The 20,643-nt window shown below is 34.2% G+C and overlaps 1 protein-coding gene across 1 annotated transcript in view; it reads left to right on the top strand.

Annotated features, from left to right (window-relative positions):
* Itpr (Inositol 1,4,5,-trisphosphate receptor) overlaps positions 1-20,643 on the top strand; it is a 244,336-nt gene that overhangs the window by 170,099 nt on the left and 53,594 nt on the right. The window contains exons 25-31 of the mRNA XM_089091077.1: positions 1,124-1,375; positions 6,114-6,301; positions 7,409-7,520; positions 12,408-12,573; positions 15,891-16,123; positions 17,994-18,045; positions 18,865-18,962. Coding sequence (XP_088947203.1) covers positions 1,124-1,375; positions 6,114-6,301; positions 7,409-7,520; positions 12,408-12,573; positions 15,891-16,123; positions 17,994-18,045; positions 18,865-18,962 — 1,101 coding nt within the window. The remainder of the gene's footprint in view (positions 1-1,123; positions 1,376-6,113; positions 6,302-7,408; positions 7,521-12,407; positions 12,574-15,890; positions 16,124-17,993; positions 18,046-18,864; positions 18,963-20,643) is intronic.

The following is a 20,643-nucleotide window of genomic DNA, read 5'->3' as shown; positions in this document are numbered from 1 at the left end:
GCTTTCTAGTTTTCCTTTCACATGTCTTGCATGAGAGGTTTTGGCCTCCTCAGATAATTCAGTACCATTTTTTTTCAGCGACTTTTTTTCTTCACAAACACCAGTTTTAAGAATCTCAAATGCAAGATTAAAATCAAAATCGAAAAATTTTCCATATACATGTTCCTTGAGAGGAACATGTATATGGCCCTTATATTGAGTGAAGGGCCAAGGAAATCTTTGTTGGTTTTGGCACGACAGTAATGAGATTCAGTGGCTGGGAAGCTTCAATGTTGGCCCCATAACTAAATATCTTGCTCACCAAGATAAGAAAGATTGCCTTTTTATTCTCCTAGGTCGCGTTTAGCAAATCAGCGACTTTCGACAAAACGGACCATGCGAATGCGATTCGGCGGAACCGCTTTAAACAATATGCGATTCAGTAAAGGAGAACTACAAAACTCAAGCATTTAGAGACGTCCTACAGCAATATCAGTTAGACCATTCTAAAGATTTATATATATATACATATATATATATATATATATATATATATATATATATATATATATATATATATATATATATATATATATATATATATATATATATATATATATATATATATATATATATATATATATATATATATATATATATATAAATAAACACAAGATAGCTTTTGTAACTCAGTCTTGAAAAAAACTGTTACTTCTGGCAAAACCGATTTCAGTGGTTAAATAACTACTAAAGCTATAATGTACCAGTATAACCACAAATGTTTATTAATTTTTTATTCAGTATCTGTTAAACAAGACGAGAAGGAAAAAGGAAAAATAAAATGAGTGACTTTTTATTGAAGTTGAATTTTTAATTGCAAAAAAAGTTACATATCACAAAAACTTTTTTATGCATGTAAAATAAGTCTAAGTTATTCTTCTGATTTCCAATGTTCTCGTGATCTCATTATCTGTTAAACAAGACGAGAAGGAAAAAGGGCAAATAGAATGAGTGACTTTTCATTGAAAATGAATTTTTAATTGCAAAAAAAAAAGAATTTAAAGATTCATGCCACAAAACGTTTTATAATTTAAATTATATTCTGATTTCCAATGTTCTCATTATGTAATCAATGTTGTTGCAGAGTCGTCAGCCTGTATTTCTTCAGTTAATCCAAGCAGCTTACACACTCTGTCAGTGTTCCTGGCTAAGTTCCAATAAGAGAAGTAACGTCGAAAATTGCCTTCGAGTCATGTATGATACGGGTAAACAAGTCAGTATATCTACTCCTCCAGATTTTGATCACCAACTAGCAATCGTGGTATCAAAAAATGTTGGGGGTTTCAAAACTGCTAAGTGGTTAAGGGATCCCCTTACAGCAAGAGAAGATAGCCCGGTAAGTAAACTAATAGATTGAAATCCCTATTTTCCTCTGTTAGGAACTTACAAGATTTATCTCAGTTTCAAACAGTTCGTGGTAACGAACTGTAAGTAAGGAGCGACCCGGCTCAATGGTAACCGAAACTCTAAAAAACGGGATTTTGATACCAATAGATACATCAAAAGAATCAGATTTTAATTCTGATTTCAAATATATGAGTTTTATCAAATTTAATCCTACCTATCAAACGTTACGCGCCTGAGAAAACACAGCCGATTTCTGAAAAAAGGAGGAAGGACCCCCAAAAAGTCTCGAAACGTTAATGTAAATCACACCATCGTATTCAGCGTATAAAAGAGCCCCACTGTACAGGTTTCAAGTTCCTGTCTGCAAAAATGTCGAATTTTGCATTTTTTGCCAGAAGAAAGATCACGGATGCGTGTTTATTTGTTTGTTTGTTTGTTTGTTGTTTTTTTTTCCCAGGGGTGATCGTATCGACCCAGTGGTCCTAGAATATCGTGGGAGGGCTCATTGGAACGGAAATTAAAAGTTCTAGTGCCCTTTATAAGTGACCAAAAAAAATGGAGGGCAACTAGGCCCCCTCCCACGCTCATTTTTTTCCCAAAGTCACCCGATCAAAATTTTGAGATAGCCATTTTGTTCAGCATGGTCGAAAATATGATAAAAATGTCTTTTAGGATGACTTGATCCCCCAAAGTCCCCAGGGGGAGGGCTGAAAGTTATGAACTTTACTCAATGATAACATATAGTATTGGTTATTGGGAAGTATACAGACTTTTTCAGAGGAGATTTTTTCTGGTCGGTGGGGGAAGGAGCGGGCCGGGGGCTATATGGAAGGATCTTTCCATGTAGGACGGGTACCTGGGGGAAGGGACAGTGCTAGGCAGGGGGTCCCGGATGTCCCAAAACTATTAAAGAAAAATATCAGGAATTAAATAAAAAAAAAACAAGTTTTTCAACTGGTCAACTGACTGTGATTAAGAGGTCATTTTAAAAGAACTGAAAAAAAATTAAAGATATATTTCAAAGAACAGGGTATTGACTAGGGGGCGAACCCCCTAATATACGTGTTAAAAATTTTATGAATATAGAAGTTCGTTACGTAAGTTAATTCTAAGTTACGTATATTTATTACTAATAAAAATGTTCGTAAATAAAATTAAACAAGTTTCGAGAAAGCCATTTAACCAAATATAATATGCAAATTTAGTTTTAATTATTCATGTACGGTGAGCCAAAATCAAAACCTGCATTAATTCAAAAACGTTCAAAAATTAAATAAAAAAAACAAGTTTTTTAACTGAAAGTAAGGAACGACGTTAAAACTTAAAACGAACATAAATTATTCCTTATATGAAAGGGGCTGTCCCCTACTAAACGCCTCGCTCGTTAATCTAAATGTTTAATTTCTAAAAAAAAAATTTTTTTAAACAATAAAAAAAAATTATATTAAATATAGATGCTTTGTTGATGGGCAAGCCCCCTGCATATAAAGAATAAATTATGTTAGTTTTAATTTTTAACGTCGTTCCTTACTTTCAGTTAAAAAAACTTGTTTTTTTTATTTAATTGCAGGAAGACTTGATTTTTAAATGTCAATGAGTCAAATGACCGAATTCCTGAACGGAATAGTGATATCTCATTTAGAGATTATCTAAAACTACTATTATTACAATATTATTATTATTATTATTTATTTCTAACCCACACTATACAGAGGTACAATACGTGGAGTATTACGAAGAAAAACACATAAAAATGCACCGCAAATCAATATAGAAATCAAAGAATACCAGTTACAGAGTATCACATAAAATTTAAAAGAAACTGAAACGACATAGAAATAACATAACCGGAGGGGAAAAATAAGAAGAGAAAAAACACAACTTGTAGAATCTAATAAGCAGTAACATACATAAATATGGACGCAAGCTGTCATTATTGTTATCATTATTTGATTTTTACTCACTCTTTACAATACTAAAAAATATGGAGTGACCAAAGAAAGAAAACCAAACAAACAAATTAAGGAAAAAAAACTTACGACTGAAAAAACTTGATAAGGTGATGGTGCGGAGAAAAACGTTTACAAGCGGTATTTGAAAGCTTTCTGTGTAGTGCTTCCAGTTTTACAGTAACATCAGGAATAAAAAAAAATTTTAATAGTTACCTGTTTTTAGGCCAAGGTGGAAGAAACAACAAAAATTTACAAAATCTAAAATAATTAATGATTGGATTAATAATATGTATCCTAATTGAATAGGGTGGGTGGTCTGACTAATTTCTGTTGCCATAACCTTGCGTTTTTATGAATTGGATGACTGTTTTTTTTTCTCTCTTTCCATTGTGTGTTTGTTTGTTTTGATTGTTTTCGTGTTCTCTTTTGTTTGATTTTCATCTTTTTTCAAGTATATGCTTGTTACTCCACGCAGTACACTATTGTATAGCGGTGGGTGAAAAAAATAAGTAGTAATAAAAATAACAACAATTAAAATAGATGGACTTAATCTATTAGTAAAAATACTAATAACTCATTCTTTCTATGATTCTTTCTAAGCAATAAGAGAGAACTAAATTTGTCGACAAAGCCCCATGATTATCGCAGCATCGAATAATTTACACAATTGAAGCTAATATCAATTTATCGCTACGATAGAAATAGATGTCAGGTACGATAATTTGGTGTGTGTACTCCGTTTTTATTTATAGTTCCATGCTATAAGAGTGTACCATAATTTAAAGTCTAATAATCTAAGTAATGCTGATGGATGGCAAATTCAGCTTCGGTTGCTCATTGAAACGAAACTTTCCGTGCTTGATGTCTATAGCATACGCACAACATGCGCATTTGTATTTATTGACACGCACAATAAAATTTCAGGTAGGAAGGATTTTGTCACTGTTTTTACTTCGGAAATCTTACAAAGGAATCTTTTTTTCTTTTTTCTTTTTAGAAAAAAAAGGCTCTAAAACTTTGCTAATTGAAACGAAACTTTTTATGCTTGATGTGTGTAGGTGTAGCACACGCAGAACATACGCATTTGCATGAGACCCGCGCAATAAAGTTTTAGGCAGGAAGGATTTTGAAAAAATCCTTGAATGGTTTTGTCATTGTTTTTACCTTGAAAATCTTTCAAGAAATCTTTTTGTTTCCTTTTTAGAACAAAAAGACTCTAAAACCTTTTAGGTTTTCCTTACAGCCTTACAGGATATCTAGAAAAAATTTGAATCGAAAATAATGGCCAAGTCCTATGCGTGTAAACTGAACTCAAGTAAAGAAAAATTCGAAATTGCAGAAGCTTTTTATCCATCGCCTCAACAAAACTGGATATTAATCATAAAATTGTCACTAACGTAGAGTAGTTTTCTCCTGCAAAAAAGAAACGTTGGTGGACAAAATTGTTGATGGGCTTAGAGCACAAGATTTAACAAAGATTCGAATCGTTGAAGTAAAACTCGTATATTTATTTATTTAAGAAATAAATGTGGACTTTTTGCTTAGTAAATATAGATCACTTGGCGGTTGGTTTGCTATCAAGAGGGGGAGGATACAGCCCTTAATCTGCTTTATTAAATACTCATTTTCGAACTCAATAATTATTTGACATATCTAAATCTGATGTCTGATTAGGATAAGTTACTTTACTACTTCTACAACTGTTGAAAATTCCCAAGTGATTATAATCAGTGGTTTTGCCGCCAGTTGGTTTTGCATTCCAATATTGGCTCATTTAGTAAAATACTAGTAAAACAGTTGTTATTTTTTTTAAGTGTTGATTATAATAGATAGCGGTGGATGTAAAGCATGCACCACTGTCTTAACCTCAGGCGACCGCTTTGTAGGGATTTTGCATCTTGTCCGAGGCGGATTCATGCAGCGATTTTAAATGTATTTGATTGGAGGGCCTGAATGAGCCCGATCTTGCACCCCACCCTCCAATCACCAATTTTCTAGTTTTTCTGTTCTAAAATTGAAAACGTGTAATTATTTTTAACCTTTATAATCTGAGGCACAAAAGGTTTCTATGGTCCCTCCAGGACCTCTCTCTAGATTCTTAACAAAAACCTAGGCATGTGTACCTGTGCTTGAAGCGGAATCATCCAAAAAATTTCACTATGACTTATCAAAGGCACAAAGAAGGCCCGTGGCCCCTCCTAAACCACAGACCAGGGGTCAATTTTATTATTCAGGCGTTTATACCCTGTTGCAAAAAATGACTTGTAAGTCAGAATCGTTAAGTATGCTCATCTTCAGTGACAAAGTGTCACACAGGTGCTAACTGATGCATATCTTATTCATTTTCAACACTTTATAGGCTAAAACAATAAAGATTGATACATTATATGTTACAACTTGGACAAAATTTAGTTGTCACTGGTGTACTAAAAAAAATATGAAACAATCACTTCATCAGATTGGTTTCTGAACAAGACGTATTTAGCCAGAATATGCACAGTTGTAAAAATGCTTTATACGGATTAAAAAAAAAATACAGGTTTTATGCAAATTGTAAAAATTTTCTATAACAAAAAAAGATTTTCTTCAGGAGCGAAGGGTGACAGACAGGTGCTAATTGGTGCATCTTTTGTGCGTTTCCAATATATTATACGTTAAGACAATTTTACTTCATGTTAGTGGCTAAAAACGATATTGATGGGGATAAGGTGCTAACTGCAGGTGAGGTGTTAAGTTGTCACTTGTTGTACCATTTGTTTTTTGTTTTTATTCTAGACAGTAAAACAAGAGCGGACAATTATTGGCAGTATTACAAGCATTGTTGATGAATTACAAATTCGACTTAAGCCGCTTATTGAAGCAGAATTTTCAGTCCTTGTTGATATATTTTACCGCCCAGAAGCTTTGTTCATCGCAGGAACGTCTGCTAAAGTTAAATGCGAAAAAATTGGCTTTATTAAGAAGTGAGTTACATTATTATCGTTACTATCGTTTTCTTCTTCTTCTTGATGTAGCAGCAGGACCATGCGTCGTCCGTAGGGGCGTTCCGAGGGTCAGTTTATTGGGGGGGGGGGGGCTTTCTTGCTACCTGATTTATGAATTTTCTACAGAAATCAAGAATTTTGCTAAATTTCGGCCGATTTTGCAAAATTTCGGCCGAAATTTTCGGCGAAAATTTTACACAATGCCAAAAAAGTTGGGGGGGATTGGTGGCGTGTCCCTCCCCGACCCCCCTTGGGCCGTCCCTGGTTGTCCGCTTCACCTACCATTCGGAATTCATATATTACTTGGGAATAAAACCTTTTTCTTTCATGTAGTGAAAATCAATCTTTGAATTTTAGGTTTATGCTCTAGGTAAAAGTGTAATCTGTTCGATGGATAAAGCTGAATCTCAGCTTTCGAATGGTTACAGTTTTATCATCCTGCTTTGGAAAATTCTAACCATATGACTTACTGCAGAACAATGAAATAGCAAAACCTTATACAGGAACTTAAACGTTAAGTATCGGAATCTTAAGGATCCTCTAGTAACATTAAGGATCTGCTGGACTCTATTTTTAGTATGAACCTAGTCACTCTTTAATTTGTAATTTGTAAATCTTTAGCTAAAAAAAGTGCTTTTTATTAAACCAAATCTTACGTCTTGCCTTCTTTTTGTTTTGTAATTGGCTTGCCTTATTTATTTTAGTTGAAGGTAAAAGAAAGAAGAGGAAATAAAAATGCAATTTTTGAAAGTGTTCCTATATATTTTAAACGTTAGAATATGCAACTTCTTTCAAATTAGAAGCTATAAAAACGCTTAAGTTGTATTCCAATGTGGCTTGATTGATTGCTTTATATTTTGGTTAAATTTAAATTCAGCTGTGGCTTATCTCCTAACTGTTTTCAGAAATGAATGTTATGAATACATAATATTAAGCTACTTCTTGATACAACATACGCCCCCGCCCTCTACTCACAGTATTTGCCCCTCCCCCCGTTCTCTTAAAGGTTTGTCTCGTTTCCACTAAAGTCATATTCAAAATCGTATTGATTCTATATATTGTTGTTTACTGAGCTTATTTATACAGGTTGATTGCCCATACAAAGAAGATTTTCGAAACTCAGGAAGAAAAACTTTGCCTCAGGGTCTTGATTTCCCTTAGAGAAATGATGGAGTTGAAATCGAAATTTAGAAAAGAGGTCAGTTTCATTCCCTATTAAAGTTTTAATGTCCTTCAGTCAGGAATTTACGCAGGGGAAACTGCCAAAATGGAAAAATAATGTTTTTAATCCTTTTCTTTATTAAGCTGTTTTTAGTTCGGAAAGTGAATTCAAAGATCTTGATGAATGACCTGATCTATTGTCAAATCCAATAACTTGAGCCTGAGATTTCAAACCCCCATTAGTTTCCGATAATTAACCGTGATTAGGAAGTTTCTATTATTTCACGCTTTTTTATATTATTTGCGTAGAATGGGTAGGAAATATAAAATTAGGTGATATAGAATATTTTTACTCAGGCAGGAAGGATGGGTTGCATAGGCAGGGAGTAGGAGTGATGATGGAAGCTGGTAAGTCTTGCTTGGTTGGGAAGGTATTAATAGTAGAATGCTAGTTGCTAACTGAAATGTATTTTGTTACTGGTTCACGTTTTAGTATTTACGCCTTTTCTCTCTGTTTTTCCTGCCACTGTTAAATTTAATTTTTAATTTTTGATAAAATTTACTAGAATTGTAAAAAATAACTTGCACAAGTCCTATCACCCACAAAAATAAACAGAGTCACACTTTGGAAGGTGGGATTGAAAGTGGGGCTGAACCAGGAAAAGACCGTTTTAGGTATGAAATAAAAGTAAGTCACGTGTTATTAAATGCAATTCTCACACAGGTGATGCTTTTTTATTTCCTTCTTTTTCTCAGCTTGAACTAGACACATGGCTTTAATTTTTTCGAAAAAAAATATTAATAAGACATTTGAGACAATCAACCTTAAATGCAACTTAGAAAACATGACATTAGGTAATGCAAGAATGCTGCTTTAAAGAAGAATGACAATAGAAGAATGTTTGAAAAAATTCTAGCTTTAAGTTGCCTAGGTTTTGTGGTGTGGTTAATCTTTTTTTTTTTTTTTTTTTTTTAAATAAATGATGACACGTTCCTTCAAGACGGTCTCAAAATACGCATTATTTGCTGAAAGACAACTTTATTCTGTAGTGTCTTGATATCGCATTCAGGTCAGTTGAATTTGGTTTGAAATCATATTAGTACATTTACAGCACACTCACAATCTAACTAATCAATCTACTAACACAATCTAACAAATGAAAGAGAAAAATTAAATCAATAATTTTTTTTGGCCTCTAGGAATAATCCTGTTGAGGACACACAAAATAAGAACAAAAGAGCAAAGCTTTCACAAGCTAACAACAAAGAGAAAAAAAATAATTTTCTTTGCCTCTAAGAGCAACCCTTTGGACCAAACATAAATTAAAAACCAATAAATAATAATAAATTTAATAAATTGATTAATAAAAATTTTAAAATAAAACAAATAATAAATTTAAATATAATAAAACAAGACACTCTATGCAGTCATGCTCCTTCCTGTGTGTGGGATTCATTCAGTCTCAATAAATAGATACCTCTAATCAAATTTACTTTAACGAAATATTAATTTATTCAGTAGGAGATGGGATCAGGATTTTTTGCACTCACTAATGGTATATATATATATATATATATATATATATATATATATATATATATATATATATATATATATATATATATATATATATATATATGTAGTATATATATACGAGGCATGTTTTTTAAGTAAGTACCGTTTTGCGATTCCGCTGCCACAGCGCTACGGTTGGTGTTCTGTGCATGTGCGTTGGTTATCTACATCTCTTGTCTATGCACTGACACCATTACAGTCTGATTCTTCATTGTATACATTGTTTACTGAGTTTTTAAGATGCCTCCGACAATCGTGATTCCCGCCGAATCTGAAGTACGGGCTGTTATTTGATTTCTTAGTGCTAAAGGCATAAAACTGATCCATATTTGTCATGAGATCTGTCAAGTTTATGGACAAAACATTATGAGTGATGGAATGGTAAGGAAATGGGTGAGGGCATTTAAGGATTGCCGCACAAATGTGCATGATCAAGAACGAATTGGACGTCTTTTAGTCTTTAATGAAGAGTCTCTTTAATGAAGATTTGGCGCAGAAAATGGAAGAAAATGTCAGAGAAAACAGACGCTTTACAATTTCATCAATATGTGACTGGTTTCACCAATATTCTCGTAGTGTCTTGTATTGCATTGTGTTGCATTGCGTCTTCAAGACGATAACGAAGTCAAAACAGTTGTGATACAGTAGTTAACAAGTCAGACGGCAGGATTTTATGAGGAGGTATACAAAAACCGGTGCCACGTTATGACAAGTGCCTCAATATTCACGGAAATTATGTAAAAAAGTAGATTAAGGTACAAGCTTTCATGTAAAAATAAAATTGTTGTGATATCTTCGCCCGTCTTTTTTTAATTCCCAAACGGTTCTTACTTAAAAAACATGCCTCGTATATAATATATATAATATATATATGTATATACATATATATATATATACATGTATATATATATATATATATATATATATATATATATACATGTATATATATATATATATATATATATATATATATATATATATATATATATATATATATATATATATATATATATATATGTAGTATATATATATAATATATATATATATGTATATACATGTATATATACATATATATATATATATCATGTATATATACATGATATATATATATATATATATATATATATATATATATATATATATATATATATATATATATATATATATATATATATATAATACAAAGGAGTTTCGTTAGATTTTTCCTAAAGTGAGCAGTGATAATCTCCGTCTCAAAGGCTCTGGTAGACAATTCTAAACCCAGACACATACGACATTAGCCAAGAAAACGGACCAAGTAGTCAGTGAAAAGGGCACAATCAACAGTTGCCTTTCTCCTGATAATTCTTGGCGCATTTCTGCCCGCGAAAACAGTTTCGAAAAGATGAAGGCAGAAAAGAATTTAAGAAACTTATAAACAAAAATCGAGCAAGACACCTAATAAAAGGTGTCAGGTAACAGTGACGAATCGACTTCTTGAATCAGATGTAATGTTTTCTTGTTCAGTTTTACTAAAAACAGCTCTATTCGTTTTAAAGGTTGACGTTCAACCCAACGAACAGCAAAGTATTTGTAATGACGTGAAATTGATGTAGTTTATGATTTTATAAACTACGAAGAAAAGAGCAAATTTCTTTAGCATCGCAGATAATCATAAGTGTAGGAGGCATGTGTCATGCCTTTACCCTGTCTTGGCCCCAGTCTTATTAAATGAAATAATAAACTCAAACGAAATCCCAAGCAATGGATTGGGTCAATAGATGGTAACACTCTTGGACCCTTGGGGAAATGCTCCTTTTTTAGGTACCTTATTTTTTATTTTCAATTAAAGTAAATGCTATGATGATGTGGCAAATGAGCTGTGGCACATCTTAAGCTACTTGCACGGAATTTTTCCACTGGAAGTTAGAAACTGGGCTTGAAGGAATGGAAGCTTGGTGGAACAGCTGCAGATAGTCTTTCTGACAGACTGTAAATTTCTACTTAAGCTCACGGAGTGTTGGCTCTGGTTCCAAGCTCTAAGCAAGGATGATACCCAGCTTCCAAAATACAGTGTCGTGTTCATTATTGTAGCCGAAGGTCCAAACTTTCTGTGAAACAGCAGAGATTAGACCCATACAACTTTCTCGTATTAATCTAAAGTCTGGATCTTAGGGGAAAACCCAATAACAATAAGAAGTGAAATGAATAGGCAAGCGAGTGACCAGTTTGACCAGATGATCTTCTTGCGTATTTCCAACTTATAATTCCTCAAAAAGCTCCCTAACCGAATTGCATATTTTGAAAAAAAGGTTCTTCAAAAATCATTGACCACTTCTGTCTTTAATGTATTTTTATCCGTCCTAAAGTGTCATTTTCCCTGCTTTAGTTCTGTTCTTTCTTTTTCCCCTTCTTTTCTCTCAAATATGTATAAGCTATGCTGTAGCTTATATGCTCCGGGTTGCTCCGGGTTGCAGCGGTAGCTAGCAACCTAGTAAGAGACGATCACGTCCAATGTTAAGAAATATAAAAACCCATAGCTCCTAAAAAAGGAGTCAGATCAAAACAAAAAGTACACCATTAGAACCGCCTTGTCCGAAACCCCTGTATAGGAAACTTTCTGTCCCTTGGCTTGAACAGCAAGGGAAATATATTGGCTTGAAAATCAAGAAAATTTACTTTAACCACGTTATTCTCCCCAAACGGGATATTTTTTTCTTTTTTTATTTTTTTTTTCTTTTGTATCAAGAGATAGCTTGGCACTGGAACATCGTAGAGGGTTGTTCAATAGCTCATTTTAAAGGAAATTAATTGGGTTAAAAATCTATAGTAACTAAAATAAATTATTTCTAAAAGAGAATAAATTTTTCCAATAAAAACTGTATTTTTGATGCAGTGACGTCATAATTACTATATAAGAAACGTCAAAACTGTAAATGGTCTCATTCATGAATACATAATTATAATAAAGATCGAACTCTTCCCTATACTAACTTGCATACGCAACTTCACTATAGTTAATATAGTTAAGATTACAGTATTTATATTATACATCATTATAAATTATAAAAGGTTCAAATATTCGAAGATTATAGAGTTAAAAATTTTCCCACACCGGGAATCGAACCCGAGCCTGTTTTATAGTAAAGAACGAACTCTTGCCCTTAGTTACCTATGTCTTGTCAAATTAGCTAATTAATTTCACCTGATTTTGTTTTAAAAATAATTCCCACACCGGGATTCGAACCCAAGCCAATTGGTTGAATGACCAATTCATAATGACCAGGCATAATGACCTTAGTCATTATGCCTGAAATATGGACTGGCTCTTCCTCTCTACTTTTTTGGTGTTATTATATTTTTCCTTAGGGAAGAAAGCTAAGAAGAACTGCAATAGAAAAGTATTTGGGATCAGATGTTGAGATAGTACCTACAGAGAAAATCACTGGCAAGTCCCAAGATGCCATCAACAGGCCAAAAGAAGCTACTAAACCATCACAAACAACGGATTCTAAGAAAATTGCTGGCCCAGGTGGTATGTACATATTATGCTTAAGTTCTATTTGTGTGATTTCATTAAACCGCTCTCTCCCCCTCTCTGTTTCCTCTCTCCCTCTCTCTCTCTCTCTTTCTTTCTTTCTCTCTCTCTCTCTCTCTCTCTCTCTCTCTCTCTCTCTCTCTAACTCTCTCACACTCACTCACTCACTCTCACACACACTCTCTCTCTCTTTCTCTCTCTCACTTTCTCTTTACCTCTCCCTCACTTCATCTCTTCCTCTAATAGTCTATCTCTCTCACAATCTCTCTCTCTCACTCTCACTTCCTATCTCTCACTCTCAGATAAAAAGAGGGAGGTAGTGAAGGAAAGAGAGGGTGAAGAGAAAGTGGGAGAAAAAGAGGAAGAGAGTTAGGGAATCAAATATTGGGCTCCCTTGAAATATGAAGAGCTTTTGCTTTATAGGAGCCTACGGCTTCAAATCCTCTCACGTATTGGATAAAAATGAGAATTTTAGTCCATATTATATTGAGTGATAAATTGGGCTTTCAGGATGTTGCATGAAAAATGGAACTTCTAGGCCAAGGGATACTGCAAAAAACATTCGACGTTCAGTCCACAGAGTACTGGATGAAGATGAGTCCCTCATGCTCTGCAATTCTGCCTGTAAAATTGGACATCCAGTTGAACTATAATGTTCCATTGAATTATTGGACATTCAGGCCATATGGAATGAACAATTGGGAATTCGGGCCATGGGATATTTAACTAAAAAAAGACGATTTTCCGCCCGTTGGATTGCAATTCAATTATTGGCTACCTAATTTTTTTAAAAGTAATTACGACAATTGTATGTTTCATTTTTAAGTAGTTTAAATTTCTGTTATACTTTTGTTCAAAAAAGGCCCAAAATAAAAATGAGCTTTAACGTTAAGAGTTATTCAAATAGCATTTTGAGTAGTTTCTCGACTTCTCTGTAAAGTGTCTTGAATTTTCTCTGCAGCCTCTCCACTTTTCTGTAAATATTATGCTTCAGAGCTAGGATTAGGCTGCTGTAATCGCTCCTTACTTTTGTTCGTAAAAGTTCTCTTCTTTTCGCTTAAAATGCCAAAAGAACAGCTTTCAGTCACCTTTTGAAGATGGCACAATAAGTTTGATTTACATCAACGACTAAACTCTTTGTACTAACATACTTCGTTACTAGCGTAATTTACTTCTTTTACTAACGCAACCAAAAGAGTCGTTAGAACCATTTTCAAGCTTATGGAATTTTTTGGCAAAACAAAATATTTGCAAACGGTAGTAAAGCTTAGTTTATTTTTCATTATTTCTTAGAATTGATCGTATCCACAGAGACGTGTACTTAGACCCTCCCCCCACCCTATTCATCCTGGACTTCATTTAGGATGTGCATTGAATCCTGAACGTTTTATTTACCCAGGAAAACAACTTTACAATATACTATAAAATATACTCACCAAGCACGTACGCAGGAATTTGTTTCGGGGGGGGGGGGCAAATCATTCAAACCCATTATTCTGTGAGAAAAGTCAGAAAATTATGGGAAAATGAAAGAAATCGTGAGATTTCGGGGGGGGGGAGGCCCGCCCCGGAGGCCCCCCCCCTGCGTACGTCCCTGATACTCACCATGTCCTCAGAAAAGATCAGGTCAAAAATCGTTGTCTAGCCGTGTGTGGAATGCTTGGAACGTACCACCGCCAGAAACATTAGCAAGTATTGCAGTTGCATTGAACACAGTATGTTACGTTGGTAAGTAGCACAGTCATGGTGTAATAAGGAAATCATGCAATATCCCTGAAAATTTGTCAATGGTCGTATAGGAATACGTTCTCTTACCAATGCTCTTCGAATTTGTCATTGACTGGGTAACAGAATGACGGTATGAATTGATGTATTTTCAGATTTTGCTATAGCAAACCTCGTCTACTTGGATTACGTTGCCATACCCACGGAATCAGCCAACAAAGTACAAAAGATGCTCACACAAGTCGCCAACCATGATATTATTCTCAAGATAGATAAAGCTAAAACAAAATATATTGTTTTACCAAATATATGGTAGCGACTCAGCTCCAGCTGGAGCTCCCAGGGTCTTCCTTGATTCGGAGAAGAAGTATTATCAAAGAAATAATGAACTTCAAGCGCCTGGGTTCCAGCGTTGCCAACGATTTGAAGTATATTCTACCGGTTTTACGACTAAAGTTGTATAACAAGAAAATAATTTTTACCATCTGAACAGCAGGTTAAACATTTGTTTAACTTGCACAAGAAGAAGATTTTGGATAAACTAAAACTTGAGCAGGCAGCCGAGAAAGAAAGGAGCAAGTAAAATCAAAATGCAGAAAATTTATATTGTACCGAGAAATTTCCAAATGTACAGGACTGTACCAAGACTTCTAAATTGTACCATAAACTATTGAATTTTATCGCGGCTTCAACGCGGTTGTGTTCTTCGACCGATATACAAGGCTGCAATGTTGAGATGCAACTTAGAATATTTTATTCATTAATTGGTTAACGACGCTTCTAACTACAAAGGCTCTTTGCGTCGGCCTTGCAGCAGTTAGGATTGAATCCCGACTGTATTTCCTCATTTCTCCCGGTAAAGATCAATCCACTGGTCAACCATCGGGCTACCTTTGGTGGATATTTAATATTCCAGATACCTTTGGTGGATTTAGTTTTGTGCAGTTGAGAAATGCCCTGTGTCAGAGACAGTGAATCAAACTTCCCACCAAAATTGAATGTGTTAATCAGGTCAGAACTGTTATACGAAAGTGAAACTTAGACTATAAATGCTACTGATGCCGAGGCATTGAGGGTCTGACAGGTTACAGAAACCTCCAGTTTATATTTAGTTTGACTGGATACTGATGTTCTAGCATTGAGGGTCTGACGATGATTGCCTGAGAAGGATTTTGGATATCACTGTCACTGATTGGGTCTTGGCCTTACTGAGAGGGTACAAAACCTCCAGTTTACATTTTACTTTTATTCTTTTTCAATAGCATACTTATTTGCTTTTTTGTAACCTTTTGGTATATTATGCGTAATGTTTATCAAAAAGATATAGTAGTTTCTTCATTTGCCTCGATGAATATGTTTAAGTTATCCTTCTCCTAGTAGAACTATGAGTGATTTAAGTTATAAGACAATTAATAACAAAAATATCTCTAGCTTGTTTTGTTTTCAGTAAAAGATGTAAAAATTAATTTTTCTTTGTATTTGAAAAAAGGACAACAGTATTGTTTTTCCAGGTCAAGCAATTTTTGTACATTCTAGTATAGTATTTTCCAGTGTGTTTTAACTTACCATTAATTCGTAATAACTTACAGGTATGATGGTTCGAAGAGCCGGAAAGACCCTTCATGAAGTTCAGTGCACATTAGATAGCCAGGGTGCGTCAGATCTCGTTGTTGAGCTCATCATGAAATGTGGCACGAGCACCGCCATATTTCAGAGTGCCATTGAGCTTGGCATAGCTCTGTTGGAGGGAGGCAACCCTGTTATACAAAAGAGTATATACAATAAGCTGCAAAATCCAGAAATTGCTCAGGAATTTTTAAAGGTGTTACATTTTTATTAGGCTTGGGATGTGTGGGTTGTTTCGAAAGTTCTTTTTTTCTTCCGGAGTCAGCGAAAAAGTGTCACTCGTTTGGTGTCATCAGAAAAATCACACAATATTTTTGCTTTCAGTCCCCCCCCCCTCCCCTTCTTTGCGGTGGATGTCTCTGCACCAAGTTTAAAATGTATTTTTGTATTGTTTATTGAAAATGATGCTTTACTCTTACTTTGTTTTTGGGGATAATCAGTGATGTATGACTGTTCGTCATTTTCCCTTTTAGCGTCTTTGTTTTTATTCCTTTTCTTCTTCTTTTTCTTTTTCATTGCATTCCCGGACATAGAGCCTTGAGAGGGATATATGAACGTTGTTTTTGTAGTTTACACTTTAGGAGCACTGGAAATGTTTTATGAATTCTCATCCAGGGTTGCCACTTCCATTAATTGAAAATCACCCGAAAATTCCTTCTTTTCATAAACGGCATTAAATTGTTTTGTATGAAGAACAAAAAAGGGGTGTTAAAACCAAATTTTGCTGATAAATACTGAGATAATCATAAATTTATTCTACCTCAGTCCCAAACATAGAAATAAAATCACAAACTCAACAGAATTAAACCCACCCTGACATGAGGGGAAATAGTAGATGGTCGTATTTCTTGCCCTTTTTGAAAAGCAGTTTGACAATGGGGCAATGGGAATCTTCCCACAGCTTTGACACTGTTAGAACTCTATCCGACTTCAATTTAAAGCAGCCAGCCGCCTCCTTGCTTGTTCGAACCGAGCCTTCCACTCGATAGCAGAAACACGGCTCAAGAAAAGGTGTGCCAGTTTCTCAGAATTGACTGAAATTGGCAGCAGAAAAAAAAAGATCAGTGTTTCTCGTGCAGGACAGTTAGGAAAATATTCCATAGAAACGGGAACAAAACATAACCCTCAGGCCTCATGATCGGTTCATAACATTAGGAGATTCTATTAATAGTTTAAAAGTTTATAAAAAAAAATCTTATCTGTTATAAATGGTGGACATTTAAGTAAAGAGCCTTATGCCCTCCATGTATTATTCATGTCCGGTATATTTTGCCTTCCTGTCCTTTCCTTTTCCTTCCTTTCTTCATTATTACTTTTTTTTTCTTTTGTTTCCTGGCATCTTCATATGAAAGGTATGATCGTAGAAATTTTGAAGGGGACGCATTCGACTGAAAATCGAAAGTTTTCATGCCCTTTTTAAGAGTTGGAAAGGATTGGAGGGGAACCAACCCCTCTCGCACTCTCTTTTCCTGCCTGGCACCCTGTAGCCCCTTCCCAAGACATTCGATGAAAGATTTTAGATACCCATGACCCCTACACTTCTCTGGAGAAAGGGCATGATATCTGGTCCTTTTGCTACGCCTTAGGACACCTGGTTGATATTTTGATGTACCTATTTTGTACTTTTTCTGTGGCTGCTCAGTTTTTCGTGTGGAGGATTTTTCCATGGGAGGGGGGATTTTCTGGGGGTGGGGGGGACCTCGGCTCTCCCAAATATAATATTTCAACAATGAGCAAATTTTGTCACTTATACTTTCCCCAGGTATAATAGCCCTTTCCCCAGGGACTATGGGGGGGGGGGCTTTGTCATCCCCAAAGGCATAGCTATTAAACTTTTTAACTATGCTTAATCAAATGGCTATCTGAAATTTTTATTGGATGTCTTTGGGAAAAACCGCGTGATTGCCCTCCAGTCTTTTTAGTCTCTGGAAAAGCGCTCTAGAACTTTTGCTTTCAATTTGAATGAGCCCTCTCTCGATCTTTTAGGACCATTTTTTGATACGATCTTTCTGGGAAAAAATAATAATTATAGTTATAATAAACATGCATCCATGATCTTGTTGTAGGGAGGAGGGGGACCTGAAAGTGGGCCAAAAATTTGTCGCTTCGAAGTCGTTGGTCACTTAGATGGCTTTTACTAGTTTGAAATTTTTAATTATTTGAAGGCATTATTGATCTATTACTCAAAAAATTTAAAATGAATGTAAAAACGGAGTATAAATAAAAAAAAAAGAAAAATTCCACTTTTACAAATCACAATAAAATCACACTAGTCGAGGGATGTTTAGCATTGATTGTTTCAGTTTTAAATATAGCACGTCTTCTTGCAACAGGTGGCTAAGGTTCTGTAATAAATAATTAGAGGGTCTGAAGAAGGCTACTTCTTCTATGTACCACTATTCCTGTTCTAAGGGGGCGGGGGGACGCAAAAGGAACTTGGCATACCTTTAGAATGAGCCTGGTATGGCCATCTTTTCCCAAGTTGAAGATTTTTTAAATTTACATGTTTATAATTATGTGTATTGTTTATACATTTATTTGTATATTATATGTCTATATGTACTTTCCTATTTAATTTCCATAAAAAAAAATTAAAGCAGAAAAAATATTTCAAACGAGGTATGTGGTGTATATATATAGTTTGTTAGGTATGTATAGTCTAAACAAGGAGTGTGTAATTTTGTAATAACGTTAATTTAGGTAATTTTGATTCGCCAGGTTTTATGTCGTTGTGTTTGTGGTTTGGCAGCTGATAAACTGTCTATCGTGTTTTTTTTTTTTTTTTTTTTTTTTTTTTTTTTTTTTTTTTTTTTTTTTTTTTTTTTTTTTTTGCAGTGGAAGCTGTAACCTAGCAAAGGTTATACAATATACTAATCTTTTTACTGTGTTAACTTTTATTGTGTTTACTGTGCTAACTTCTACTAATTTTTTTTTCAGGTCATTTGTGGGAAATGAGAGAAGCTCAAACAGAGATTAAGACATCTGGAGCTGGATCCAGCCCTTCAGCTGACGAGGAGCCGGGTCTGAAAAAAAAAAAAAGGTACAGCAAATTTTTTGTGTATTCTTCTTTAGTTTAAGATAGTGGTTTTTAAACCTTTTTTTTTTACTTTTTTCCTCCTAAGCATCTCTAAAAACTCTGATATTTCCTCCAAGAATTTCCTGTAGGGAATCATTTTGATTTTGTAAGAAACGAACTTCTTTGGGCCAAATGACAAATTTTGAGGATATCGTTGCATATTTTTAGAGGAAATATCTTTGAATCACTTATTGAATTTTTTCTATCCTAGCAATGCACAAATTAAGGGTCGCTGTTTTACTTTTAAATATTAATCTTGCTGCGCCAAAGCAGCCAATAATTTGTCTCATTAGGGTTGAAAATTTTTGTAATATTGTCAAATTTCTTCTTGAATCTTTTTCTAAAAAAAAAACCTGTATGACCGATTGTGGGTAATGGGGTGATTTGGGGAAAAAAAACGAATAATTTATTTTGAGGTGTGGTACTAGTAACTGTGACACAAAAGCAAATTTGTGCAGCGTAATAAAAATATTAGCTTCGCAAATTGTACAAGGTATGTAAGAAAAGTTCGTAATACGATATAAACTTTCTTGTATGCAAAATTGCTTGGTTCACTTAGAAATGACCAGAAGGTAACTTATTTCCGATACAAAGTAGAAATTTCTTCCAATGTGGATGACTAGATATTACCCTCTTAAGATTTTCTATAGATAAATTTTTTCTTTGACTTTTTCCATTTATAAGTTTTGATCCTGCGAATTTTCTATATTCTTTATAAGTAAAATGCCTTAGCTTCGAAATCAAATAAATTTGTAGATTGATAAAAATTCATATTATATCTTCGACGATTGAAGCAAAATTTCTCTATCTCTTATAATTTTTCGGGAAATTTTCGGGAAATCCTGATTTCGAAACAAAATAAGTTCTGATCTATTTCCTTTGTTCAAAATTTTCGATTTTGATTTGTATCATGTTTTAGACGCTTAATGACATGAAAAGTAAGGAAGAAGACATGCACTCCTCTATCTCCGGAAGTAAAGTGTTTCAGGGATGTTCATTAACTTGAGTAAATAGTTTATAGTGTTAATACAGGTAAAAACACAAACAAAGTGGATACAAAATGTGAAGATTACTTGGTACACATAGAACTTATTTCAGAAGCTCCCTGATTATACGTTCACCTTACAAATAATGGCCTGCAATAATCATAACACATCTACAAACGCATCTCATACTAGGCTAAAGCTAATTTATAATAAAGTCAATAAAGTTTATAGTAAAATTAATTAACAAAGTTAATTTATTCCTAAAATTGGAACGACGTTTAAGTTTTAATGCTTAAGGTTCAAGTACATAAATTACTCTGAATTAGAAGGTACCGTTTTAGATGCGTTAACGAGTGACCAACTGCAGCAGAACTTGAATATTTACAAGTCTGAAGGAGTCCTAAAATTTGAATATTGTACGTAAAATGATTTTAGATTGTATTCCATAGAGTTATAGAGGGCTTGATGCGCTGTTTGCAGCAACTGCTATAGTTGTCCTAAAAACTGATTAGCTACTGCTTCACTAGGGTTAGATGTTTTAATTTTAAAGCTTGACTGAAACATCGAGTTTGTTATCTTCAAATTAATTTTTATGTTGGATTCTAACAACCACTTTCAACCCTTTCCATTTTTAATTCTTGATTCATTTTTTTA

The sequence above is a fragment of the Artemia sp. Qi Xiang Cuo genome, chromosome 6, assembly GCF_049724085.1.
Source record: "Artemia sp. Qi Xiang Cuo chromosome 6, ASM4972408v1, whole genome shotgun sequence".
Taxonomy (NCBI): Eukaryota; Metazoa; Arthropoda; class Branchiopoda; order Anostraca; family Artemiidae; genus Artemia; species Artemia sp. Qi Xiang Cuo.
Note: the sequence above shows the minus strand (reverse complement) of the source record. Positions and strands in the feature narration are given on the sequence as shown.